The following is a 23,390-nucleotide window of genomic DNA, read 5'->3' as shown; positions in this document are numbered from 1 at the left end:
TTAACTCCCAATTACAAAGATGATGATAAAGTAGTTTTACCAATTAAAATAAAGCAGATTGTATTTCTGCAAACTTTATTAATAAAATATTAATAACAAACATTAATAAAATAGTCGTTAAAACTGTTTACAAAAACGAGACTCATTTTGTATGGTCCAGTTTACTTGAAGTTGTATGGATATATTTTTCAGGTGTTCTCTGATTAATACTTTTCCACAGTAATTTAGTATTTCTCTGTTGTGTTCTGATCTCGAGGAAGAAATTTGTTAAGTTGCCCTGTGACTTTGTTTCTAATGATTCTGTACATGCAGTGGTCAGTTTTAAGCTGTGATTTTAAATATTTGCTTTTAGGACTGTATCACTTTCCCTCGTTTACTGGCGTAAAATGTTTTTTAATCAAAGCAAAGTTCCTTTTCTGTTATGCTTCGGAGGCACAGCTTTTATTGAATTTGGATAGAATTTCCTGAAACTTGAAAAATTTGAAGATTTGCAAGAGTTAATTTATTTCAGTAATTTAACTTAAAAAGTCAAACTAATATATGATATAGACTCATTACATATGAAGAAAGATATTTCAAGCTTTATTTTTTTTATAATGTTGATGATTATGGCTTACAGCTTACGAAAACCCCAATGTCAGACAACCTCCTGCAGAACCAGGCACTGGCAGGGGTAGCCATCTGCAGCAACAAGTTGGGGGGTGAAGACAGGAAGACAGGACTATAATGTCTTTCTTTTTCCAGGCAAAACAGATTCAAACGTTAAATAAACTTTCTGAGTCAGACAGAGCAGTTGGGCGGGGCTTCTGTGAATAACATTTGACTAAAAAAAAAAAAAAAATGTTTTTCGGTAGCAAAAGCTTTTATAATCTTCTAAGAAGCATCAAAGCATATTACTGGTGCAGGGAAACCAAATAATTCTTTATTTACTTAATTTTTTTTAAAATTGTGAAATGCTCTTTGCATTACAGGAAAGGAATCCAAATAGAGGAAACAATGAAAAGCCCAACACATCATCTTTAATGTCCACATACAGAAACATATTATAGCCAAAATCACTGCAGCAGGACAGAAATCTGATTTCAGGTATTTATTAATTTAACTGGTTTTATGAATCTGAATTTAGTGCTTTTAAAAGGATCATTACCTTTTCTTTTTTTCTAGCCTGCTGTGTTCCCATTCACGTTTCGTCTCTGTGGGTCAGGCTGACCTCCACCCTGGAAATGATTATCTACAGCACAGCATGACCCACAGAGACAACACCACAAACACCGAATGAAACAAGACACAAAGAAGAACATACACATGGCATATTAAAGGGAAAAAAAACAAAACAAAAAAACCCACACATTCATACACTGGCTTCTCCACCAGTCCCACCACTAAGGCACATTTACAGGTGATTTGTTCACAGAGTGAGGAGGAGACTGGTCTGCAGACAAAAATGAACATGCAGGACAGATAACACACACTGAATCAATATGTGTCATCAATAATCAAACGAACTTGTCCAGCAGTCAGTTGACCTCATCCACAGGATCAGTAAAGTCTTTGGTACCAATAAGGACACTTAGAGATACAATCAATCAATCAAAATGAAGTACAGCTAATCAGTCAACAGAGAAACCAACCATCACCGATAATCTATCATTTTTCTTTTTTTCTGTTTTGTTGGAATCAAAACAAGCAGATAATCAATCAGTGCTGATTAATTAGTAATAGAATCTATTGAGGAACAGACTCTTGTTTCATTTTGGATTAAACTTTGGCTGTAAAAAGAAAAGAAACACTGATCACTGATTGAAAACCTGATTTTTAAAAAAGGTAAAACAGACACACTCAATAACCCCTAATCCTCCAGCAGTAAAGCCCAGACCACATGACCCTGAGGGCCGCTCCGATTGTCTGATTTTCAAAACAAAAGTCTTGTTTAGGAAATATCCTGCAGCAGCGTCTGACGCACAGATGGTGGGAGCTGATTGGTTCCAGCTGACCAATCAGAAATGAGTCCTTAAGGCCCCGAAAAAACTCCACAAACCATGAGTCTGTTTGTGCAAAAACCCAAAAAAAAAAAAAAAAAAAATCACGGAAACAGTCCAGTAGTTCTGGAGCAGAACCAGAACTTAAAGCTTCAAGTGTCAGAGGCACGGTGTGAATTTCAGCCTGGTCCCGGTGCCACAGATCCTTCATGGCTTTCCCACATCCACGGTGATCATAGTGAAAAGGTCAAGCTTCTGGATGCTCACCACCTGGTAATTCAGAGAGTTTATGCCGTCTTTGTTCATGGTCTCTCGAGTGTGAGCAATCCGGTTAAACCTGGAACCAAAAACAGCATCCAGACCCTTCAGAACCAACAGCCTCACTCTTAAAACCACATTTAGCCATCATTTTAATTAGCAGTATAAATATTGATCAGTAATGGTACTTGTTAGAGAATTGTGGATCATTATGGTTGTCAGTGTGCAAGATGATTAGATCTTTAGCATGAATGCTCACCTCTGTTTTCTACACAGACATACATTCACGTTTCACTGATCACATCACATGCTCACACACACACATCACACGTTCACTGTTGCGGACACACACGACATATGTTCTGCAGGAGGGGGCCAGAGTTGGAGGCCTCTGAGGTTGGGTGCAGAACTCACAGCTCTAAGATTCCAACTGGGCTCCCCATGCGCAAGTTAAAACCGATCGATCTCTGTTCGTCTTGCTTTGTTCACGGGAATAAGTCTCTGAGTCAGCGAGGTCTATAAGTGTAGACCTAACAGTACTGATAACAATAATAACACTTTTCGTGGGCGCCTTACTAAAACCCAAGGTCAGTGTTCAAAGCATAGAAGACAAAGAGTAAAAAGGATTTTAAAAAACAGCATTAGACAATAATTGGAGTCGATGTTTAAAGAGAGTGAGCCAGTTTGAAGATGCATTTTTAGTTTTGAATTGAATAAGGGAAAAGAGCCTGTGTTTCTAATATCAGGTGGAAGTGAATTCCCGAGCTGGGGAACAGAGCAGCTTAAAGCTCTGTTCCCAAAAGTGGTGAGATGGGTGCGGGGAACAATAAGGTGAGTATCAGAAGAAGACATAAGGGAGCGGAAGGGACTAGCAACGTGGGGTAAATCACACAAGCAGGGAGGAGCCAGGTTATGGAGAGATTTGAAAGTGAAAAGCAATATTTTAAAAGTGATTCTAGACACTACAGGCAGCCAGTGAGGTGGCTGAAACACAGAGGTGATGTGCTCTCTGAGGGTGTGGGCAAGTTACAATCAAGGCTGCAGAATTCTGGAGTTCATCAAGGGATTTGTTAGGGAGACCAAAGAGAAGAGAATTACAATAATCCATCCAAAAAGTGACAAAGCCATGGACAAGGATGACAGCAGCATTGAGGGTAGGGCTGCCACAAACGATTATTTTGATAGTCGACTAGTCACCGATTATTTTTGCCACGAGTCGACTAATCAGATCATGCATCCATTGGACGTAAAACGTACAGCTTACTGCACCAGCATGGATCTGCTCTTATATAACTATCATTAGCTTACAGCTTTAAGTGTTTAAGGTATGTGCTAACTAAAAATAAAGAGAAGATTATAGTTTATTAAATTTTAATGAAATTAGCAGATTGTCTTGGTGGAGTTGAATAAACGCAGCCGTCTGCTCCTTGCTATCTAAAATATAACAGGACACCGGAGAATATTCTCGAGCATCTCACACTTCTGATAATCAGCTGTCTGCTTGAGTTTATTTAGCTGTGTAAAAACTATAACTTTAATCTCAGCCAAACCAATTTAATCAGGAACAAATAAAATACTAAAAAAGCCAAACAATATCATTTTAAGTTATGTAAGTGACTTATATATCATGTTTAACCTGAGTAGCGAAAGACAGCGGTGGGTCTGAAAACGATTTACCGAGAGTTCGGTGTTTTCACGAACTCTAGTGAGCCTTGAACCCCGGCTAGTTATTGAGCTAGTGGGTAACAAACGTCTCCGAAAACGTCGGAACGCTTTTGAAAATATGCGGTGTCTTGATAAACTGAGCAGATATTTGAAGTTTACACAGCTACATTCTCGCCTGAAAATGTTAAATGTTTATTTTGTGGCCCAGAAAGAATAATAAGAGTAACATTAAAACTAACTAGCTGCCCCATTTTTGGAAACTGAGCAGGGCCGCGCTATGAATTCTGGGATAGGTTGGGCCACGAAGTACACACCCGACCCATCCATCAAATCTGGGGAAATGAAAGGCGCATTTGTCGGCCGCATTTGTCGGGAGTCTTCGAATTTGGACAGTCTTCGTCGTGTCGCTGTAACGTAATCGGCCTACAAATGCGGTCACAGGAGGATGCGGTTCCTGAATTTGGACACAGCTACGATACCGGACGCTGCTTCTTCTTCTTCGGGGTTTAACGGCAGCTGGCATCCTGGTACATGCAGTGCTGCCATCTTCTGTTTCAGTCCGTTATTACACTCATAAATCCTACTACTTATTCCTGCGTCTTTTGGGATCTTACAAAGCTTCAAACGATGCGCCGACTATTAAATCAGTCATCGACGATTTTAATAGTCGACTAATCGTGGCAGCAGCATGGAGGTTGATGATGGGACAGAGATGACTGATGTTGCTTAAGTGGAAGATTAATAAAGTACTGTCAAGGATGACACCCAGACTCTTAACCTGAGTGGAGAGAAGGATGGAGTTGTCATCAATATTAATGGAAAACCTGTAGGATTTAGTTAAAGTGGAATCTGTGCTGACAGGTGGAGCTTCTATTTTATTACCACTGAGTTTGAGAAAAATCAGAGAACTATGGTTAATCTTCTTAAAGCAATCAAAGAGAGATGGGTGGAAGGGAGAAACTGGGTTTGGAAGAAATACACTGCAGCGGATCATCGGCATAGCAGTGAAAGTCAATGTTATATTTCCAAAGTATGCAACAGTGAGGAATAACATTGGAAATGAAATTAATGAAATTAAATCTCATGTGACAAGTTTTATATGAAGTGAAAACCGTTCAGGAGTGGGTGTACTCCAGCGTGACTCCCTGTCATCATGCAGAATAAACGACAGTGTGTGTTGTGTGTGTCTGGTATAACAAGCAGAGTTGTGTGAAGATGATTTGGGTCTGCACCTCTGTGGGTTTGGATCATTCATCTTGTCTCTGTTGTGTCGGATCATGCGGCACTTCCCGATTTCACCGGTGGCTCTGGAGATGGACATTCCTTTAGACGCCACCCTGAAAACACAACAGTTTTTTTAAAAGAATATATTTAAAATGTCTTTCTTTGATTTTTGTTTGATTTATATTTTTTAAATATAATAAAGATGGTAATAATTAATTTGTAGCATTGAATTATCTTTTGGTAATTAAAAAAAAAAAAAAAAGTCATTATTGTCCAGGCATGCATTTTTTTTTTTTTTTCATAATTTTATAAACTATTTTCCAAGTGTTTGTAAATGTTACATATTTCCTTTTTGCCCCATATAAAAATGTTCTTTTCAAACGTGGGTAATTTTCATGCACATTTTTATTCATTTTTATGATGATTCATTAGCTGATGAGTGGATAACAACACATATTTGCTGTCAATTCAAATCAAATAAAAGCTTCAGACACATAAAAACTGACACTGGAGCTGCGGTTGACCTGTAGACTGTGGATCATGTGACATGTGTATAAAGACGGTATGTGATGTGTTTGTAATGACACGAGCGAGTCCACTGCAGCATGTAAAGCAGAAAATGTACCTGTTGTAGATGTCATCGTCCTCTCCTCCCCAGCCCCAATAGTTGTTGGGAAAGCCGTTGATCTTCAAGTATTGCTCTTTACTCAACGAGGAGACGCCTCCAAAATACTGATTGTACGGTAACCTGCAGAGGACAAACAGGTCATTAAAGCTGACTGACATGATCGATCTTGGATATTAAAGGAGAGGAGCTAAAATGGCTCATTTCAGACAAAGCATGAACTGAGGGACTGCACCAAGGCCTAATATAAGGTAAATTATTATTATTCTAAACTGTGAATCGTGCAAAGTGACTCTAATAAAGTCAAGAAGAAAAACATAAAGCTGGACATGATAAGGCCTCACTCAGCTGCAGCCTGCAGAGCATAGAGGAAGCAGCTTTCACTTGTTCTCATAACCAGTTACCATCCTGTATTTGTACAAAGCAGTTTTGTGTAAACACTTCGTATCATGATCTGAGTGACAGTGGACATTTTTTCCTTCCATGCTCAGCCTGTTTTTCACAGAACAACAGCAGGAGGTGAAATGACACACATCAGCTTCTTTGGGCTTCCTGACAGGAAACGCTGCTGCTCAGGGACAGCAGCGACAGGAAACAGGAAGGGAGGTTTTCTTTCAGTACCCACCTCTTTCTCAGTGGTTTCAAAGTCTGTCTGTTCTCTTCACTTGAACTACACACTGTCTGCACGATTAACCCGGCCCACAATACAGATTCAGTGCTGAGCATATCCAGACCCGAGTACTGACACGTCAGCTCTGCAGGATGATTCGATGCCAAAAGTGGCACTTTTGTTTCACACCTCACAGCGAGACCAAAGACAAGGATTTTTAGAAAGAAAAAAAAAAAAAAGACCCTCATTTCTCAGCTATGAATGCTTCAAGGAGGCTTTTTTTAAATTTATCTTCAGCAGCAAGTCTCTTTTACTCCAAAACTGTGACTAATGAGTTCAATCACTTTTGTGTTATATAATTATCCCAGCCTCAAACACAGCATTACAATCAGCAGCTGCACAGCCTCTCCTGTGTTGTAATGTAGTCAGACAGGCTGGAGGATCCAGCAAGAAAAAGGAAGAGGATGTTTTTCTCAAAAACTCCTAAATGCATGCAAGCAGGGGTCATTTTTACAGTTCCAGGGTATTGTTATGAACTAATCATGAGATAATTCTGCCTGACCTTGTGTTCGACCTTGGGTTACATAGCTGAGATAAGACTGAGATAGACTCCTTTAAAAGTCTCCTCCCAAAACATTGGCTACAAAACATATATCTGACAGGTATACGGCACATACTGTGCATCTCTCAGCTGACCTCAACAGAACAGAGTTTGACACCATCAGCTCAAAGCATGACAAAGAGATCCTCAATAACAGGGTCAGGTTACAAGAAATTGATTAACCATTACTGTATGTCTGTAAGTACACATGTAAAATGAGTAAAAATTCGACAGCAGCTTCTTTACAACGGAGAAAAAAAATAAAAATTGTTGGTTGTCTGGTGTTTGCATGAATTTTCTTTTTACATTTAGTGACTCACTGCAAGTATTTGGGTAAGTGAGAGTGATAGTGTTGCACAAACAACCCCATGGCAATCACCTTCAATCAGAAACTGATGGCAAAAGTCACCTGGTGATAGAAAAACCCATCTCCAAACATTCCTGGTCTGACTCTGACCAACTGCAATCATACTCAGACAGATTGGTAAAGGTTTCCAAATAACCTCTATTTAAATGTAATTTAATGCAGACAGATCATCAACATGTTGCAATCAATCTGAGTCGGTCTCCACTTATCGGGACTCAACTCAAATCAGCTGGTTGTATTCTGGTTATTTGCAATTAAAACACCGTCCTGCAGCAACTACGTCAAAATTTATGGAGGAATTTCTGAACTTCTGTTCTAAATCTACGAGGTTCTGACTGGACTTTGACTGTAAGAAGTTCATATGAATTTCTGTGAATGTAGACAGCAAATGATTTCCAATCACAGTTTTTATCACTAATAGCAGACTAACTCCATCCCATCTCGATGCACTAAAGTTGCTTTGAAGACAACAGTAGACTGCAAGTTATTGCAGACCTGGTCCCCGACTTTGAAGTAATCACTTCAAATCAACGAGATCCCAAGTTCATTGGAGACGGTCACAATAAATCTGCTTGTCTTGCACCTCCATTCAGTTTTCCGTGGCGTAACTGTCGTTTAAGTTTCTCATCCCTTTATTTCCTGTGGCGTCTCACCTGAAGCCGAACTTGTCCATGGACACAGACAGGTGCCGAGGCTGGCTGAAGCACTTGTAGGTGTTGCGGTCGTCCATGGGGATGAGGTCGACATCGCTGAAGACGAAGCAGTTGTAATCGTACTCCTTCAAGGCCTCCGCGTAGCCAATGTTCAGCAGCTTTGCTCTGTTGAAGGTCTCGTCGCCATCCTGACACACACAGATAATCACGGGGTTAAAAGTGCGGCATTGGTTAAAGAACAGAGTGTGAAGTTAGTCACAAAAAACACTTTCAAACTTGACCTGTATCGTAGAGTATATAATATAGTAGATCAAATGTAATGAATCCATCACCAGGCAAACAATGATGTTTTTTTTGTCTCTTTGTACAGCAGCTCCCTGATCGACCGGTTTGAAGAATGTTAAACAACTTGAACTGTACAAATATGCAGAAACTGATATGAGTAAAAGCCTCCCTCGAGGTAATACAAGATAAAGCTCAGTATGACCTTAAAACATTGCAGGATTTTGAGACAACAAACAGTTTAATGAAATTTTACTGGGTTTAAAAATGTTTATGTCTGCGCTGACGTACGACTATAGTCTCATAAGATTACAGGGGCTACTTTCAATGCAGCCTAATCTGCATCACCCATTTAGTGGTGACAGACTTTGAGTCTCCTGCTACACTCTTAATCACTTTATGCAAGTTTGCAGCATTTTTCTTGCATTTAGTGTACTTTCTGCTTCATATGAAAACAAATGACTTCCTTCAAAGAGAGAGTGAAGTCAGAAGAGCCGTTTAAGGACAATAAGACAGCACGAAGCTGCTCCAAACAGAGGTTATTACAGTGCACTGAAACTATAAACAGATGGACAAAAACTAGAAAAAAATATTGTTAATCCCAGCATGATGGATCATTCAAGCTATTAGACTGAGTCTTCTGGATTCCTCGGTGGCTTGTTACCAGCCACCCAAATCTTCATACTGCCTCGAGGTGATAAATAAAAAGCATTTAAGTCACACATCTGCACTACCCCATAAAGTAAATAAAGTTGGTCTGACAGCTTCAAGTCACATTGATCAAATAAAATCCTGTGTGTCTACACTCTTCAATCAAAGGCACAATGCCCTTCAAAACATCCTAATAGATAGGATTTCTATCGCACACTAGGTGAGTTTAAGGAAAGTTGACCTTTGACCTGGATGTCTACACTACATGGCCACCTGGCGGGATGACAACAATACAGGGAGTGCAGAATTATTAGGCAAGTTGTATTTTTGAGGAATAATGTTATTATTGAACAACAACCATGTTCTCAATGAACCCAAAAAACTCATTAATATCAAAGCTGAATGTTTTTGGAAGTAGTTTTCAGTTTGTTTTTAGTTTTAGCTATTTTAGGGGGATATCTGTGTGTGCAGGTGACTATTACTGTGCATAATTATTAGGCAACTTAACAAAAAACAAATATATACCCATTTCAATTATTTATTTTTACCAGTGACACCAATATAACATCTCCACATTCACAAATATACATTTCTGACATGCAAAAACAAAACAAAAACAAATCAGCGACCAATATAGCCACCTTTCTTTGCAAGGACACTCAAAAGCCTGCCATCCATGGATTCTGTCAGTGTTTTGATCTGTTCACCATCAACATTGCGTGCAGCAGCAACCACAGCCTCCCAGACACTGTTCAGAGAGGTGTACTGTTTTCCCTCCTTGTAAATCTCACATTTGATGATGGACCACAGGTTCTCAATGGGGTTCAGATCAGGTGAACAAGGAGGCCATGTCATTAGTTTGTCTTCTTTTATACCCTTTCTTGCCAGCCACGCTGTGGAGTACTTGGACGTGTGTGATGGAGCATTGTCCTGCATGAAAATCATGTTTTTCTTGAAGGATGCAGACTTCTTCCTGTACCACTGCTTGAAGAAGGTGTCTTCCAGAAACTGGCAGTAGGACTGGGAGTTGAGCTTGACTCCATCCTCAACCCGAAAAGGCCCCACAAGCTCATCTTTGATGATACCAGCCCAAACCAGTACTCCACCTCCACCTTGCTGGCGTCTGAGTCGGACTGGAGCTCTCTGCCCTTTACCAATCCAGCCACGGGCCCATCCATCTGGCCCATCAAGACTCACTCTCATTTCATCAGTCCATAAAACCTTAGAAAAACCAGTCTTGAGATATTTCTTGGCCCAGTCTTGACGTTTCAGCTTGTGTGTCTTGTTCAGTGGTGGTCGTCTTTCAGCCTTTCTTACCTTGGCCATGTCTCTGAGTATTGCACACCTTGTGCTTTTGGGCACTCCAGTGATGTTGCAGCTCTGAAATATGGCCAAACTGGTGGCAAGTGGCATCTTGGCAGCTGCACGCTTGACTTTTCTCAGTTCATGGGCAGTTATTTTGCGCCTTGGTTTTTCCACACGCTTCTTGCGACCCTGTTGACTATTTTGAATGAAACGCTTGATTGTTCGATGATCACGCTTCAGAAGCTTTGCAATTTTGAGACTGCTGCATCCCTCTGCAAGATATCTCACTATTTTTGACTTTTCTGAGCCTGTCAAGTCCTTCTTTTGACCCATTTTGCCAAAGGAAAGGACGTTGCCTAATAATTATGCACACCTGATATAGGGTGTTGATGTCATTAGACCACACCCCTTCTCATTACAGAGATGCACATCACCTAATATGCTTAATTGGTAGTAGGCTTTCGAGCCTATACAGCTTGGAGTAAGACAACATGCATGAAGAGGATGATGTGGACAAAATACTCATTTGCCTAATAATTCTGCACTCCCTGTACCTCTGCCTTTTTTGGGGGGGTAAAAAGTATCTCATTGAAGTGTAACATGAGTGTCTCAGGTGACTGCGGGTTTCCCCAACATTATAAACCGTATATTTGCATAATAACTGAAACAAGCTCACTGAATGAACAATGGGCTGTGAGGAAGACCTCACCATCTCTAAATCAAGGACAGGACCTAAGGGTACATCTTTCACCATCTTACAATGCTGTTACGGCAGCCATTCTCCAACTGTTTGTGAATGGTGCTCATGACCATTGTTCACAAACAGACCAGCAGTGAATCCAACACTCCTTCACACTGATCCCGGTCCAGTTGTCCTTCATGATGAATAAAGGAGCTGTGAGCAGCCACGTGGGATGGATGAGAGAAACTTCAGAACTTCATGCCTGCTGCTGCTGTGCTAATAATAACTCAGGTTTCTATGGGAGCAGTAAACAGACCTCAGGTGATTATGCAACAAACGTGAGCACTGAGCAGGTGTGAAGGAAGCCTAAAGATGAAGGTTGATGTACATCTACATAAACATAAATCTGAAGATTTATGTTTATGTAGATGTAGAAACCACCCAATTAATGGGTAGTTTCTAAAGTCTAAACCTGACCAAGGTGTATGGAGGGCCTAAACATAACTGAGTTCTTGTTAGTGACTAATCTTAACCAAGTAGTTTTTAATGCTCTAACCAAACAAGCGTTCTTTTTAAAAGACTAAACTAAACATATTTATTTTTAGGGCAAAATCAACCCAACAAAGGAGTTGTGTTTCAGCTGACAAGCACACAAAGCTAGAGATCCTTCAGGTGACTTCATGAGGCATGAAGGCAAGTTGAGATCTGCAGCTGCTGCAGATATCTGCATCACAGCAGCTCTGTAGCGTGCTTTAACAAGTGTAATCATGCAAAAAAAAATAAGAAGTGCGCCCGAAGGGAACTGATAAAATTCCTGTTGCCAGAATGAAAAGATCCACAAAGAGGTTAGTAAAGCTTCACAGGAAACAAATACAGTAGAAACAAGTTTGAGCAGATAGAAAACAAGAGAAGAAGGAAGCCTGTATTACCAGTGCGACCCCCTCAGTCAACACCAAACGGGGGTTGAGCCTCAGCGTCTCCAGGGCCACAACCATTGGTCAGAAAGGCCTGACATGCAAAGGGAGGGGAGTTTGGAGGGGTGAGGAGGGGCAGCAAGATAAGCACAGTGAGGAGGAAGAGGAGGAGGAAGGACACACACACAAGAGAGAGAAAAACAACAACTGTGAGTCACACAGAGAAACAAAGCAGAAGAAGAAAGTTCAGAAATCAGTCAGGTGATTGACTATGACGCTCAGTCTTCAGTCACTGGGGTCCATGCAGTTACAACAACACACACACACACACACACACACACACACACACACACACACACACCAGCTGCGTGTGCCAGATGATGTTTGTAAACAGTCACTATCACCACATATATTCACTGAGTGTTAAATATTTATGATTCAAACCCTTCAATTTAAAATGATTATAATACAAAACTATTGTTTGGCATTTTCCATCCAATTGTGTGAAATTTTCATCAGCGACAGCCTCCTGCTGGCCTACGTGCAGACCGATGTTATATTAGCATTTATCTTAAATTAAGTTTTGTGTATGTTTACGTTAGCATATACCTATAGAGAAGGTTAATCAGCAGATATTTGAATGGAGGCTGGGAAACATTTGGATTAGGTTTGAATACATGCAGAGTGACTGCAGGTACATTAGAAGATATTTGAATAGAGTTACGTGGTATAGAAAGGCAAAACACTGAGGTCTTTGTTGACTGGAAAAGCAGGTGCTAGTTTACTCATCTCTGTTATTTAAGTTTTCTGCAAATGAACTCCCACGTATTTAGAGAATATTCATTCGTTAGGTCACCTGGGTTCACCTGGGTAGGTGTAAACTGACCCTGATTCTGTCTGCAGGTGGGGCACCAGCTCATTTACATGTAAATAACACCCGAGCTTGCTTATCCGTCCTCAGAGGCCTGGTGGCTGGCTTTTATCAAACCAAGCCAGACTGCTAACATTACTGTCAGTGTCTCAGTAAAGATCCTCAGACCAAGCACGCAGACTGTAACTATACGCAAAGTTCTCATTCCCACACAGACAGCAGAAAGCAGCGCCCAGAGGCACAACATTTGGGAGCAATAACAAATTTCTAACAAGTTTTTAATTAATGGCCTCTACTGCATATCACAAGCTCTCCAGATGCTGTGTAAACACATTTTAACATTTCAACTATGCAAAGATCCAGAAACACTGGTGACTTCTGAGCCCGAAAACTAAAAACTGTCCTTTTATTCAAATAATCAAAAATTAATCAACACAGATGAGAGTTATTAATTTTGAATTTTTATTTCAATTCAGTTTTGTTTCCCTTTGTAGGATTTATCAGGAACAGGATCTAAGAAGCTGAGAAAAGACATGACTATCCAAACACAACGCTTGATGTCACACAGACACATTCGTTTGTTTAGTTAAACACACCATCATCACCTACATCTTGGAGTAGCAGAATCTGTCAGCTTATCAAACTGTACAACAATAGTTTATTTTGATAATAATTTGCCTGAGTGGGTTTTGTTGGGCTTAAAGTAGATTTAAGCGTATTTACTTCAGTCCTGCTAAGAGAGATGTTAAATAACTCCTCTGGTAATCTATAAGTGGTGGGAGTAACGGCAATACAATGAATCTTCCTAGTAACCAGAGTCCAATCTAAACCTAAAATTGTTTGAGATGGGTGACTGATCCGACTCGAATTTCAGCTCCAAAGCCACTAATGCTGTTAGTGTTGCTCCAGTTTGCGTTGTGCTGATAAGCCTTCTGCACAACACAAAACACAGTGAACACACCCTCTCTGTGTACTTAAGCAAAAGCCACCAGTCTTTCACTCACACAGTTTCCAGAATCCTCAAAAGTATGTGACACTGCAGCCTGCAAACATCAATAGCACTAGTGATCACACTCCCAGTTTCCAAGAATTCACAGTAAATTCTGCTGATTGAAGAAGCTTCGTGTAAGAAAGAAGTTTAGAGTTCTTACTGTGAGATACCTGTGGATTTTTATGTTAAACAATCATGATGTGATTGAAGAGTAGACAGAGAAGTTCAAAGGTATTTCATTAATTGTTCCAGGATTGAAGCCTTTTTTTAACCACTGTTCTCCACCCTAAGAGGAACTTTAAGGGCTTTACATCTGATAGCCACTGCTCCTTTTTAGTTATAAGATGGGGTCCAGTTCAAAAAGAGGCAAAAATAAATAAATAAATAAATAAATAAATAAATAAAGATTATCATCTTATTTTTAAACCCCATGGCTTGCTTTCATTACTTCTTTTTCTTGTTAATCTAATACTCAACAGTAATTTTAAAGGCAGTTACTGCATTAATAAAAAGTTTGATTTTGTACAGAGGACTTATTATAAATGGTTTATTCCTGTTGTAAACCAATAGTTAGCTACACGAATAGCTTAACTGACTGGTATTTCTGGTCAGAAGTAACGAGATCAACCCCCTGCACACACCCCCATCAGTCACATTTGATAAACTTCTTTTTATCACTGACAGCTGCACACTGCAAAACAAACTCCTGCCATCGCACAGTAAGGGGGAGTGATAGTGAGGAGGAAGCACCCAGACACAACAGTGTATTTAATGTCTCCAAACTGATTATTTCATGTAAGCAACAAGCTGAAGCTTGAATTTTCAGGCCCCTCTTCTGTGGAACCAGCTTCCAGTTTGGATTCGGGAGACAGACACTATCTCTACTTTTAAGATTAGGCTTAAAACTTTCCTTTTTGCTAAAGCATATAGTTAGTGCTGGACCAGGTGACCCTGAATCCTCCCTTAGTTATGCTGCAATAGATGTAGGCTGCTGGGGGATTCCCATGATGCATTGAGTTTTTCCTTTCCAGTCACCTTTCTCACTCACTATGTATTAATAGACCTCTCTGCATTGAATCATATCTGTTATTAACCTCTGTCTCTCTTCCACAGCATGTCTTTTATCCTGTCTTCCTTCTCTCACCCCAACCGGTCGCAGCAGATGGCCCCGCCCCTCCCTGAGCCTGGTTCTGCCGGAGGTTTCTTCCTGTTAAAAGGGAGTTTTTCCTTCCCACTGTCGCCAAAGTGCTTGCTCATAGGGGGTCATATGATTGTTGGGTTTTTCTCTGTATCTATGAAGCGCCTTGAGGCGACTTTTGTTGTGATTTGGCGCTATATAAATAAAATTGAATTGAATTGAATTGAATTGAATTCCAGGAATGTATCTGGCGTTGTGAGGATAAAGAGCCATTCATGCCAACACCGGCGTCACACAGGCAGGAGACCTGATGTATTATTTTACTATTTGTGAAACCAAACTCTGGATAAACATGCTCTCTCTCATTTCATTTTTACGCAAAGAGGCAAACAGTCCACCCTGTCAAGTAAACAGTGGAACTTATACACACAGGATTTTAATTGTCTCTTTGTTCTCATGTATGAACACACATTGTAAGTGTACCTGGTTGATGACATAGATCCCGTAGTCAAGCTGCTGCCTTTGCAGGATTGGGTGCAGGTAGTACAGCCAGTACTTAAGGTGCTCCTCTCTGTTGCGGAACGGGATGATGATGGCCACTTTCTGCAGCGCCTCGCAGTCTTTGGGTTTGAAGCGTCCGCCCGGCTGCACGTTGGGGTTCTCCTTTTTTATCAGCTCCAGGTTTACAGGAATGTTAAACTCCACTCGCAGGGGACCCACTGAGGACACAAACACCAACATCAGAGAGTCTGACTACAGAGTAAAGGATCAGCAAAACCTTTTCAGGTGGCCACAGCAGAGAGCTTCACCCACAGGCAAAAAACTGAGCCAAAGTATTATTTAAAAAAAAAACAAAATAGAGTGTAGAAAAACAAAAAGTGAAATAATATATAAATATACAACAACTAGGCCTCATTCACTAACATCCACATGGAAAAATACAGTAGGATAAGCTAATGAATAAAAATTATTCCAAATATTCTGGGAGACAGGCAGGTACCCTGGGAGTGCTGGACAGGGCCATAGAAGGCCCTTAGCCCATATGGCATTAGCCATAGAATACCAGAACTGGCAGGTTCACCACTGGCGTCCTGCTCGTCACAGATGAGAGCAGCTTCACCGTGAACACATGTGACAGCCGTGAAAGCATATGGAGAAGCCGTGGAGAACAATATGTTCCCTGTAACATTGTTTAGCACGTATGTATTAGTATGGTGGGTCAGTGATAGTCTGAGAGGCATATCTATGGAGTGACGCACAGACCTCCACGGGGTCAGCAACAGCACCCTGACTGCCATTAGATATCAGGATGAAATCCTGGGACCTGTTGTCAGGCGATACACTGGTGCAGTGGGCCCTGGGTTCCCGCTGGTGCACAACAATGCCTGGCCTCATGTGGCGAGAGTATGAAGGCAGTTCCTGAAGGATGAAGGAATTGATACTACTGACTGGCCCCCACACTTGCCTTACCTAAATCCGATAGATTGCGCTCAAAACGTATGTTTGGCTTATGCCAAGTTGCAACTCAGACTATCCAGGAGCTCAGTGATACCCAGGACACCATCTCATCTCATCAGGAGCATGGCCCAACACTGTCAGGCATGCATACAAGCAGGTGGGGGGGGAGGCATACAAACTACTGAGAACCGCTTTTGAGTTGCTACAATGAAATTTGGGCAAACTGGACTAGCCAGTCACACCTTGATTTTCAGGGTTCATCCCTCTGTGAGTGATAAATTTCATTCCCATCAAACGATGCAGAGTCCTTTCATGCCAAACATATCACCAAGATAACCAGCACCGCCTCCCATTAAACTCTGATGTGTTATAAGCATTATATCTGAATTAATGAAAAGAGCGGCCCCTGAGAGACGAAGTAAAATGTATCTGAGGAAAACTGCTGTGAAGAGTCTGGTCACATAATCGTCAGGACAGGTTAAACGTGTTTGTGTACGCCTGCAGCGTGTTCTTCCAGTCTGTTCTGGTTTATTCTGACTGAAATGATGTGAGCACAAACAGCAGGACAGAAAACGGTTTTCGTCCTGCAGAACATTTTCCAACCTTCTGCAGTTCTCAGTGTGTAATCAGAGAAATATGCTGCTGCAGAAAGAGTCCAAAAGTCCAAACAGCTCATTAACACACAAAGATGTGCGCTCTTCATCCAGAGAGCAGTTAGACGCTGATCTCAGGTCAACAACTTTTATACAGCCTGTATATTCACGTCATTTTCCTGAACACGGAAACATGTCTGCCCGCGCGTTACGGACATCTCTGTAACAGTGACATCATGCTAGACCAGTGCCAAGAAAACTACAGCTAGAACAGAGTCCTACTCATGTCAGATAAAATGTTCTGCTCCTCTGCAAGTCCAGAGTACTATTTCTCACCGTGTGATGACGTGTCAACAGAAACCAAACAGGACTCCCTAACAGAGGAAGCGGGAGCACAGCTGGAACCATTTTACCACATCCTTCACTGTTTAGCCTTCCACTCATGGTTTCAGCACAGTTTCACATGTTAATATGTTCATCTTTAAGCCACTTCAAGCTGCTTTCAGTTGGTCATCCCTCTGGATAAAGATTTAAGGTCAGCTATTAAAAGATGTAGGCCTGTGTGAGATTTGATTTGTTAAATAGAGCAGCGTGCAATCATATTTCAGGAGTTTTGAGATATCCTAATGAAGTTTTGTTTGTTTTTTATAAAGGAGGAGTTAATCTTGAGCTGAGTATTTACAGTCATATACAAAAGTTTGGGCAATGGCTCAATTTTCTCCCTATGATACAGTGAACAACAATCATAAGCATGTCATAAGTTTCAAAGACTTTATTGCTAAATAACTCACTTTTACAGTGTAGAGTCCGTATTTACAGTTGCGAGTCTCCTTCATAACGTTTTCAATCCTCCGTAGCATGCTGGACTTACCAACACTCCTAGCTGATCACAGTTTGTGCTTTTAAAGGACTGCCCGTAGGTCTTCAGTTGAATTAAAAGCTGAGAAGTTTCCTGCCAATGGATACAAACTGCTTGATAATGTCACTTTACTCCTGGATCATTCAAGCTGGTCTTTGAGGAGATTTAAGGGCAGTCCTTAAAAAGCAGACTTGCACAGATCATTTTACTGGAGCTAGAAGAATTTGGACTGTTTTTAAGTGCTTGTTTGATTCTGGAACCCGAAGGAGCGCTTGGACCCAGAAAGAGCTAATGGCAAATCGTATCCACTTAACAAGCGGATTTCAATGGTCTTTACTGTGAAAATTCAAACCTATTTGATAGTGAGGGTTCACTTCACACAGTTTGCCATCTATGAGATTGGAGCAAACACAAGTCACTTGACCTAAATAACCCCACAGCTGACCAATCGACTGATCCTACATACCCATTACTGACCTCTGGCTGTCAGGCCGTAGATTACGTGGAGCCATCTTGTGGCTCCACGTAATCTGCCCAATACTTGAGTAAATATTAGTTAGGATAATAGGAGCTTTTGGTCTTACAGAAACAAATAAGTGTTGTAGAGTGAAACCTCTTTATATGACACAATGTCTGACAGAGTTCACAGAGTCAAACCATTGATCATTTTCACTGCTCATTAATAACCAAGGAGAGCAAACTTAATCCGGCTCAAACAGAAAGAAAATGGACAGTGTGCAATGAATATTAATTGCACACTGCAAAAAATAAATGAATAAATAAATATATAAATGTCTATAGTAGATTGTAAAAAACAATCTTTTTTGTGTAGCATGAACATCCATATATTGGGTCTTTATCAGTAAAGTTAAAGCTATAAAGCTTATGAAAATACAGTTAAAAATGTATGTTTTCTGTCACATTTTCTAAAGCTGTCCAGTCTGGCCGGATTTAAGTCTTTGCCTGGCTGGTTCTGGGCCCCAGGCCTAATGTTTGGCACCCCTGATTTTGAGTCATACATTTTTTTTTTTCCAACAGCAAACTAAAACTCTCTGTATGAGGTCACAATTTTAAAAATCCACACTTCCACAAGTTCTCTGTGTAGTTAAAAGTCAAGATGGGTTCAGACTAGTTCGCACTCAGAAACCAAAGAGTGCGATGAAGCTGAATGTCTGTGGGCTGACAGAGCTGATCTGAGAGGTCTGAGGGGGTCCGAGAGGTCACAGCTGAGGAAACGGTGAGATCATCAGACTAATAACAAACATCCTGATCAAAGTTACACAAACTGATCAAACTGAAAGTCCAGACAAACACGCAGAGAGAACGTTTATGAAAGAGAACACAGAACTCGTACTAAAAGTGTACCTGCACTACAAAATATTTTATAACACTGTCTGCACCTGTGATTTGGAACAGACTTGTTTTAAAACCACAGTCCACCTCATAATGGACACAACTCATTCAACCAAAAATGCAAAGCACCTCATGAATGTGGATTCTCTCCTTTTAGTTGCAGCACTCTAGCTAAAACCTGCAGTAGGCTGGCGAACTGGTTCATGGGTGCTGCTATGCCAAAGTCACAGAGGTTGCAGAACAAGACGAGGACTCCAAGCTGCAGTCCAACACGGAGGAGATGGAGTGTGTCTGTGGGAGGAGAGATGCACTCGAGAGCCAGCTGGTCTGAATGTTTCCGCTAAAGGGGCTCTGTAAGCGTTTTTTATCTTATAAATTCCAACCTTGACATGAGGTGTGTGTGTGTTTGCATGTGTGTGTTTATAAAGGAAGCCTCAGGACTGGAAACCTCAGGTCAGATGTGAACAGACAGCATCTGGTTTCCTCTACTCTACCTCCTCAGAGACTCGTAAGCCTGCAAACTGCTGCTGCTTCTGTCGGCTGTTTCTCACAAACAAAGCATGGAGGACGAGCAGCTTTAGCAGAAACCCGAGCTCCAGCAGAAACTCAGAGGAGGAGCATGTACAGAGGCTCTGATTGGCTTGCATTATCTCACATCTGGATAACATCCCAGCACCTCTGACTGCATCCCCACACCAGGAGGAGACACGAGGAGAGAGGAAACACTTTATTAGAGATCTTTAGATCACAGCTGGATGACACAGATTTAATGTGAGCCAAAACTACGAAGTTTAAAAGTAACCGAACACCTGGCTGCAGCTGTACGTCGTATCTCCTGAACGCTGTTTGGACTCCAATCAGATGAACTCAAGAACACACAAAACTCCCCCATAAATCAAGCCCACTCTGGTGATTAAACTAGAGCCATCTGCAACCCCACAGATTCATGAAACCTAACATGGAGGCAGCTCCTCGTGTTCTTCCACCTCATCTATTTAAAAAGTAACGACACACACAACAATTACTCTCATTTTGGTTATTTCAATCTTACTGCGCGGTCATGTGATATCGAAAAAAGTTGTTTCCAGCTGGCTAAAAAATAAATACCGTAATGGGAAAATGGTAATAAAGTTGGCAATAATAAAGTTGAAACTTTTCGTTGTTTTGGGATTTTTGGGATTTAGTTTGTAATTTGTAACTGTTCACAGACAAAGATGAGTTGGAAGAGGTATTAACTGGCAGTAATCCTCTTCGGCCAAAATCAGCACAATACTATCATAGGAATGATTTCTCAGCTTGGGAGATTCCGGCCCTCCGAGGAGCACATGAATGCAAAGGTGCATGCACTCTTATTATTAAAGCAAATTAATCACATTTTTGAGGTTTAAGACTGTGAGGAGTGATTAAAATTTTAATATTTTCTATGTCTAATTGGTTTACTAAAAAAACCACAAAAAAAAAACCAAACATTAAAGCTTTCCCACTGCTAGATTTAGCATGTGTCCATGAAATTCATACACATATGCAATTTGACAAGATTAGTCATTTGAATTCTCCTTTATGGAAGGAGAGGAGATAATGCTGTTCCCATAATTCATAGTGATGCAGACATGAGAAGCCTTAATAAGGAGGAAGAATGGAGTTACACTGGATCTTTTTTTGTAATGACTTTTTCATGGTAACAAACTGTTAGCATGAAGTCAGAGCACAAGTTCTTATCAGTCGTACTTCAGAGCTATCTTTGACCTCACGACAGAAGGAGGCAGGAGGTATTTTTGGACCGAGATGTCATTTAAGCTATTTCCAGGTACACTTCAAAACATATCATGTACCACAAAATATATTTGGTTAATCTAGTCCAGGGATCTCAAAGTTATTTTGCATCATGGATCAGTGAAAGTATATAACAAAATGTGTAAAATTACAGAAAATATAACTGCTGACGGTTCATTGTCCAGACTGTCCTGTAAATATAACATATGAAGTTTTTGTTCATTCACAGAAGACTTCCTTGAACTCGCTGTAAAACGGGGGGGAAAAAAAGAAAAAGTAATTTCTATACCAGAAGGTGACCTTTTTTTCTTTGTGTATCTATTACTATTGCAGGGAGGGGTCTTTTATCAATATAAAAAGCCGTAAAACCTATGAAAAACACCTGATCAAGTCTAAAGATCTCAGCTAAATTGCAAAGCCTTGTCTGTTACTATCCTGATACTGGAGCAGACCCTGAAGCTTGAGCTTCATATTTAGATCATACTTTTAAAACCTGTAAGTTTCATTTCTGCCAGCATCACTGAAAGTAGGTGCTCTCTAATGCCATAAAGTGGGAACAGAAAGTGATTTGTAACTCGATTGTGCAACAGGCAAAAAGAGTACAGGAATGTGGCTTTAAGGCAGCCACATTTCTGAATTAAACTCTTCAACTGCCGTTTTCATTTATTTAATATCACAGAGGTCTGGACTGTTTGTTGGACAAGATGAGCACGTGAAGGCGTCTCTTTGAGTAACTGTTCTCACGCCTCTTCTCCACAGCAGAGGGATGTGCCATACATAAATAATAACAACCAGTATGAAGTTTAGTAGATAAAGCTACCCTAACTGTAGTTTTTGTCAGGAAAGGAAGACACGATGTCCAGTGTGCTGCTTTTTTCTGCAACGACTCATGCTGTCACAGCATCGTCAACCTGAAAAGGATAAGCGCAAGAGAATGGATGGATGGATCTTAAACAATGTCTTACCCCTGCAATAAGGCAGCATTTCCAACCTCAGGCAGTTATTAAAAAAATCCAGCTCCACAAACCGTTTCTAAAACAACAATTCAAACACTCAAGTGACCTCATTTGTTCTTGGTGATGAAACTTAAAGGAGCAGTACAGTATCTTGCTACAGAAATACAGTGAGGTGTCGGGAGGGAACAAGTACACTATTTAAGCCCCAAATGCTTGGTTTTAATTGTTAATAATCTGCATTTATACCGTTAAAAAGTAAACGATCGTGAGTCGTGAAAAGTATATTTATTGTTTTTGGTAGTTGAAGCTAAAAAGTCTGTTTGAATAGGTTATTAAGTCACAGAAACCAAGACTGTCACAATTATACTGCCCTGTTTCCTATTAAAATGTGAGGACCGAAACTAGTCAATCTCCGAGGTTTGTGCTGTTTTAAACCTTTAAACAGACTGTGGACCTCAGAACCAGGGTTCTGGCTAGTCTTACCCAGCAGGGGGGACGTCTCGGGGCATTTCTCCAGCTTCTTCACCGGCTGCTCCAAGACTTCCCCCTCTTCGGAGACTTTATCCCCGTCTTTCGCAGGCTCGAGTCCGGAGGTCACCACCGAGTTGTTATTCTGGATCTTAGGGATGTTATTACTGGACTGCTGATTCTGAACGAAGGCGAGGCGGAAATCGAAGGAGCGGACATAGAAGACCACAGTGACGGCGATGTGGAGAAAACAGAGCAGCACCACCAGCTTACATATCCGGTGGAGGACGCCGAAGTTGACGGAGGACTCTCCGGGCATCCTGGCTCGCACAGTCCCGGAGGTGTTTCGTTAAAACCCGGCCGATGAAGCGGAAATAACGTCTGTTTCCCCTGGTCGCTTAATGTTATCTGCTTTCAGACTCCATTTTCCTGCAAGTTGTCGGGAAAGTTTCCAAGTTTCCTGTGATATCCGGGTAAAATAAGAGCGAAATGTCGCGGGAATAAAGCGAATAACCGAGACGTCAAAAACAAAAACGAGCTCCGTCACGTTCAGGTGGATGGTAAATTAATTAGTTTGCCCCTCGGTTCCGGTTTAAAATAAACTCACAGCTACGCGGCTCGGAAACTATGTGTCTCCGTTAAACGACTCTTTTAAAGTTGGCTAACAAACGTTAACAAATCCCGCGGAAAAGTTCTGAAAAGTGCTCGAGAGAAACATCCGCACGTCAGTCAGTACCGGAGCCGGGAGCAGCAAACGTCAGTTCGGACAGTGAGCTGCGAAGTTCCGGAGAAAGTGGATAAACTTTCGCGTGCAGCAGAGGACACTAACCCGTCAGTGTGACGAAACTATTGTGAACACCTCCGGTTTCAGACTTTCACAATAAAACACAAAACCACTTACTAATAAATTATATGTTATAAATTAATCCCACTGATCTGTCAGTCAGTCAGTGAATTAATCAATCAAGAAGTCTTTGTCTATATAAAACATGGATGTATCCATTGATAAGTTTTTTTCCTTTTATTGACAAACACTCTTTTTAATATAACCCCCCTCCCCACTCCACCCCAAGGGAGGGAGTAGGTAGTGTCGATTTGTTCGCATCCACAGCTT

At 40.9% G+C, this 23,390-nt stretch overlaps 1 protein-coding gene across 1 annotated transcript; it reads right to left on the bottom strand.

The window, feature by feature from the left end:
• Window positions 1-741: 741 nt before the first annotated feature.
• Window positions 742-23,121, bottom strand: b4galt1l (DP-Gal:betaGlcNAc beta 1,4- galactosyltransferase, polypeptide 1, like). The gene is made up of 6 exons (XM_040043162.1): window positions 22,292-23,121; window positions 15,300-15,535; window positions 7,983-8,170; window positions 5,752-5,874; window positions 5,135-5,239; window positions 742-2,316 (listed from the first exon to the last, which is right to left on the bottom strand). Exons 1-6 carry the CDS (start codon window positions 22,593-22,595, stop codon window positions 2,187-2,189), a joined length of 1,086 nt encoding a protein of 361 aa, XP_039899096.1. The 5' UTR covers window positions 22,596-23,121; the 3' UTR covers window positions 742-2,186.
• Between the last annotated feature and the right edge of the window lie 269 nt (window positions 23,122-23,390).

The sequence above is a fragment of the Simochromis diagramma genome, unplaced genomic scaffold, assembly GCF_900408965.1.
Source record: "Simochromis diagramma unplaced genomic scaffold, fSimDia1.1 OVJJ01000433.1, whole genome shotgun sequence".
Taxonomy (NCBI): Eukaryota; Metazoa; Chordata; class Actinopteri; order Cichliformes; family Cichlidae; genus Simochromis; species Simochromis diagramma.
This window is presented reverse-complemented; position numbering and strand designations above follow the sequence as displayed.

Bases quoted from the DNA above. Each gene is read 5' to 3' on its own strand.
- b4galt1l (XM_040043162.1), bottom strand. From the start codon at position 22,595: ATGCCCGGAGAGTCCTCCGTCAACTTCGGCGTCCTCCACCGGATATGT. The intron at 15,536-22,291 runs GTAAGACTAGCC...TTGTGTCCTCAG, and splicing joins CGAGACGTCCCCCCTGCTGG to TGGGTCCCCTGCGAGTGGAG. The intron at 8,171-15,299 runs GTACACTTACAA...TGTGTGTGTCAG, and splicing joins GGATCTATGTCATCAACCAG to GATGGCGACGAGACCTTCAA.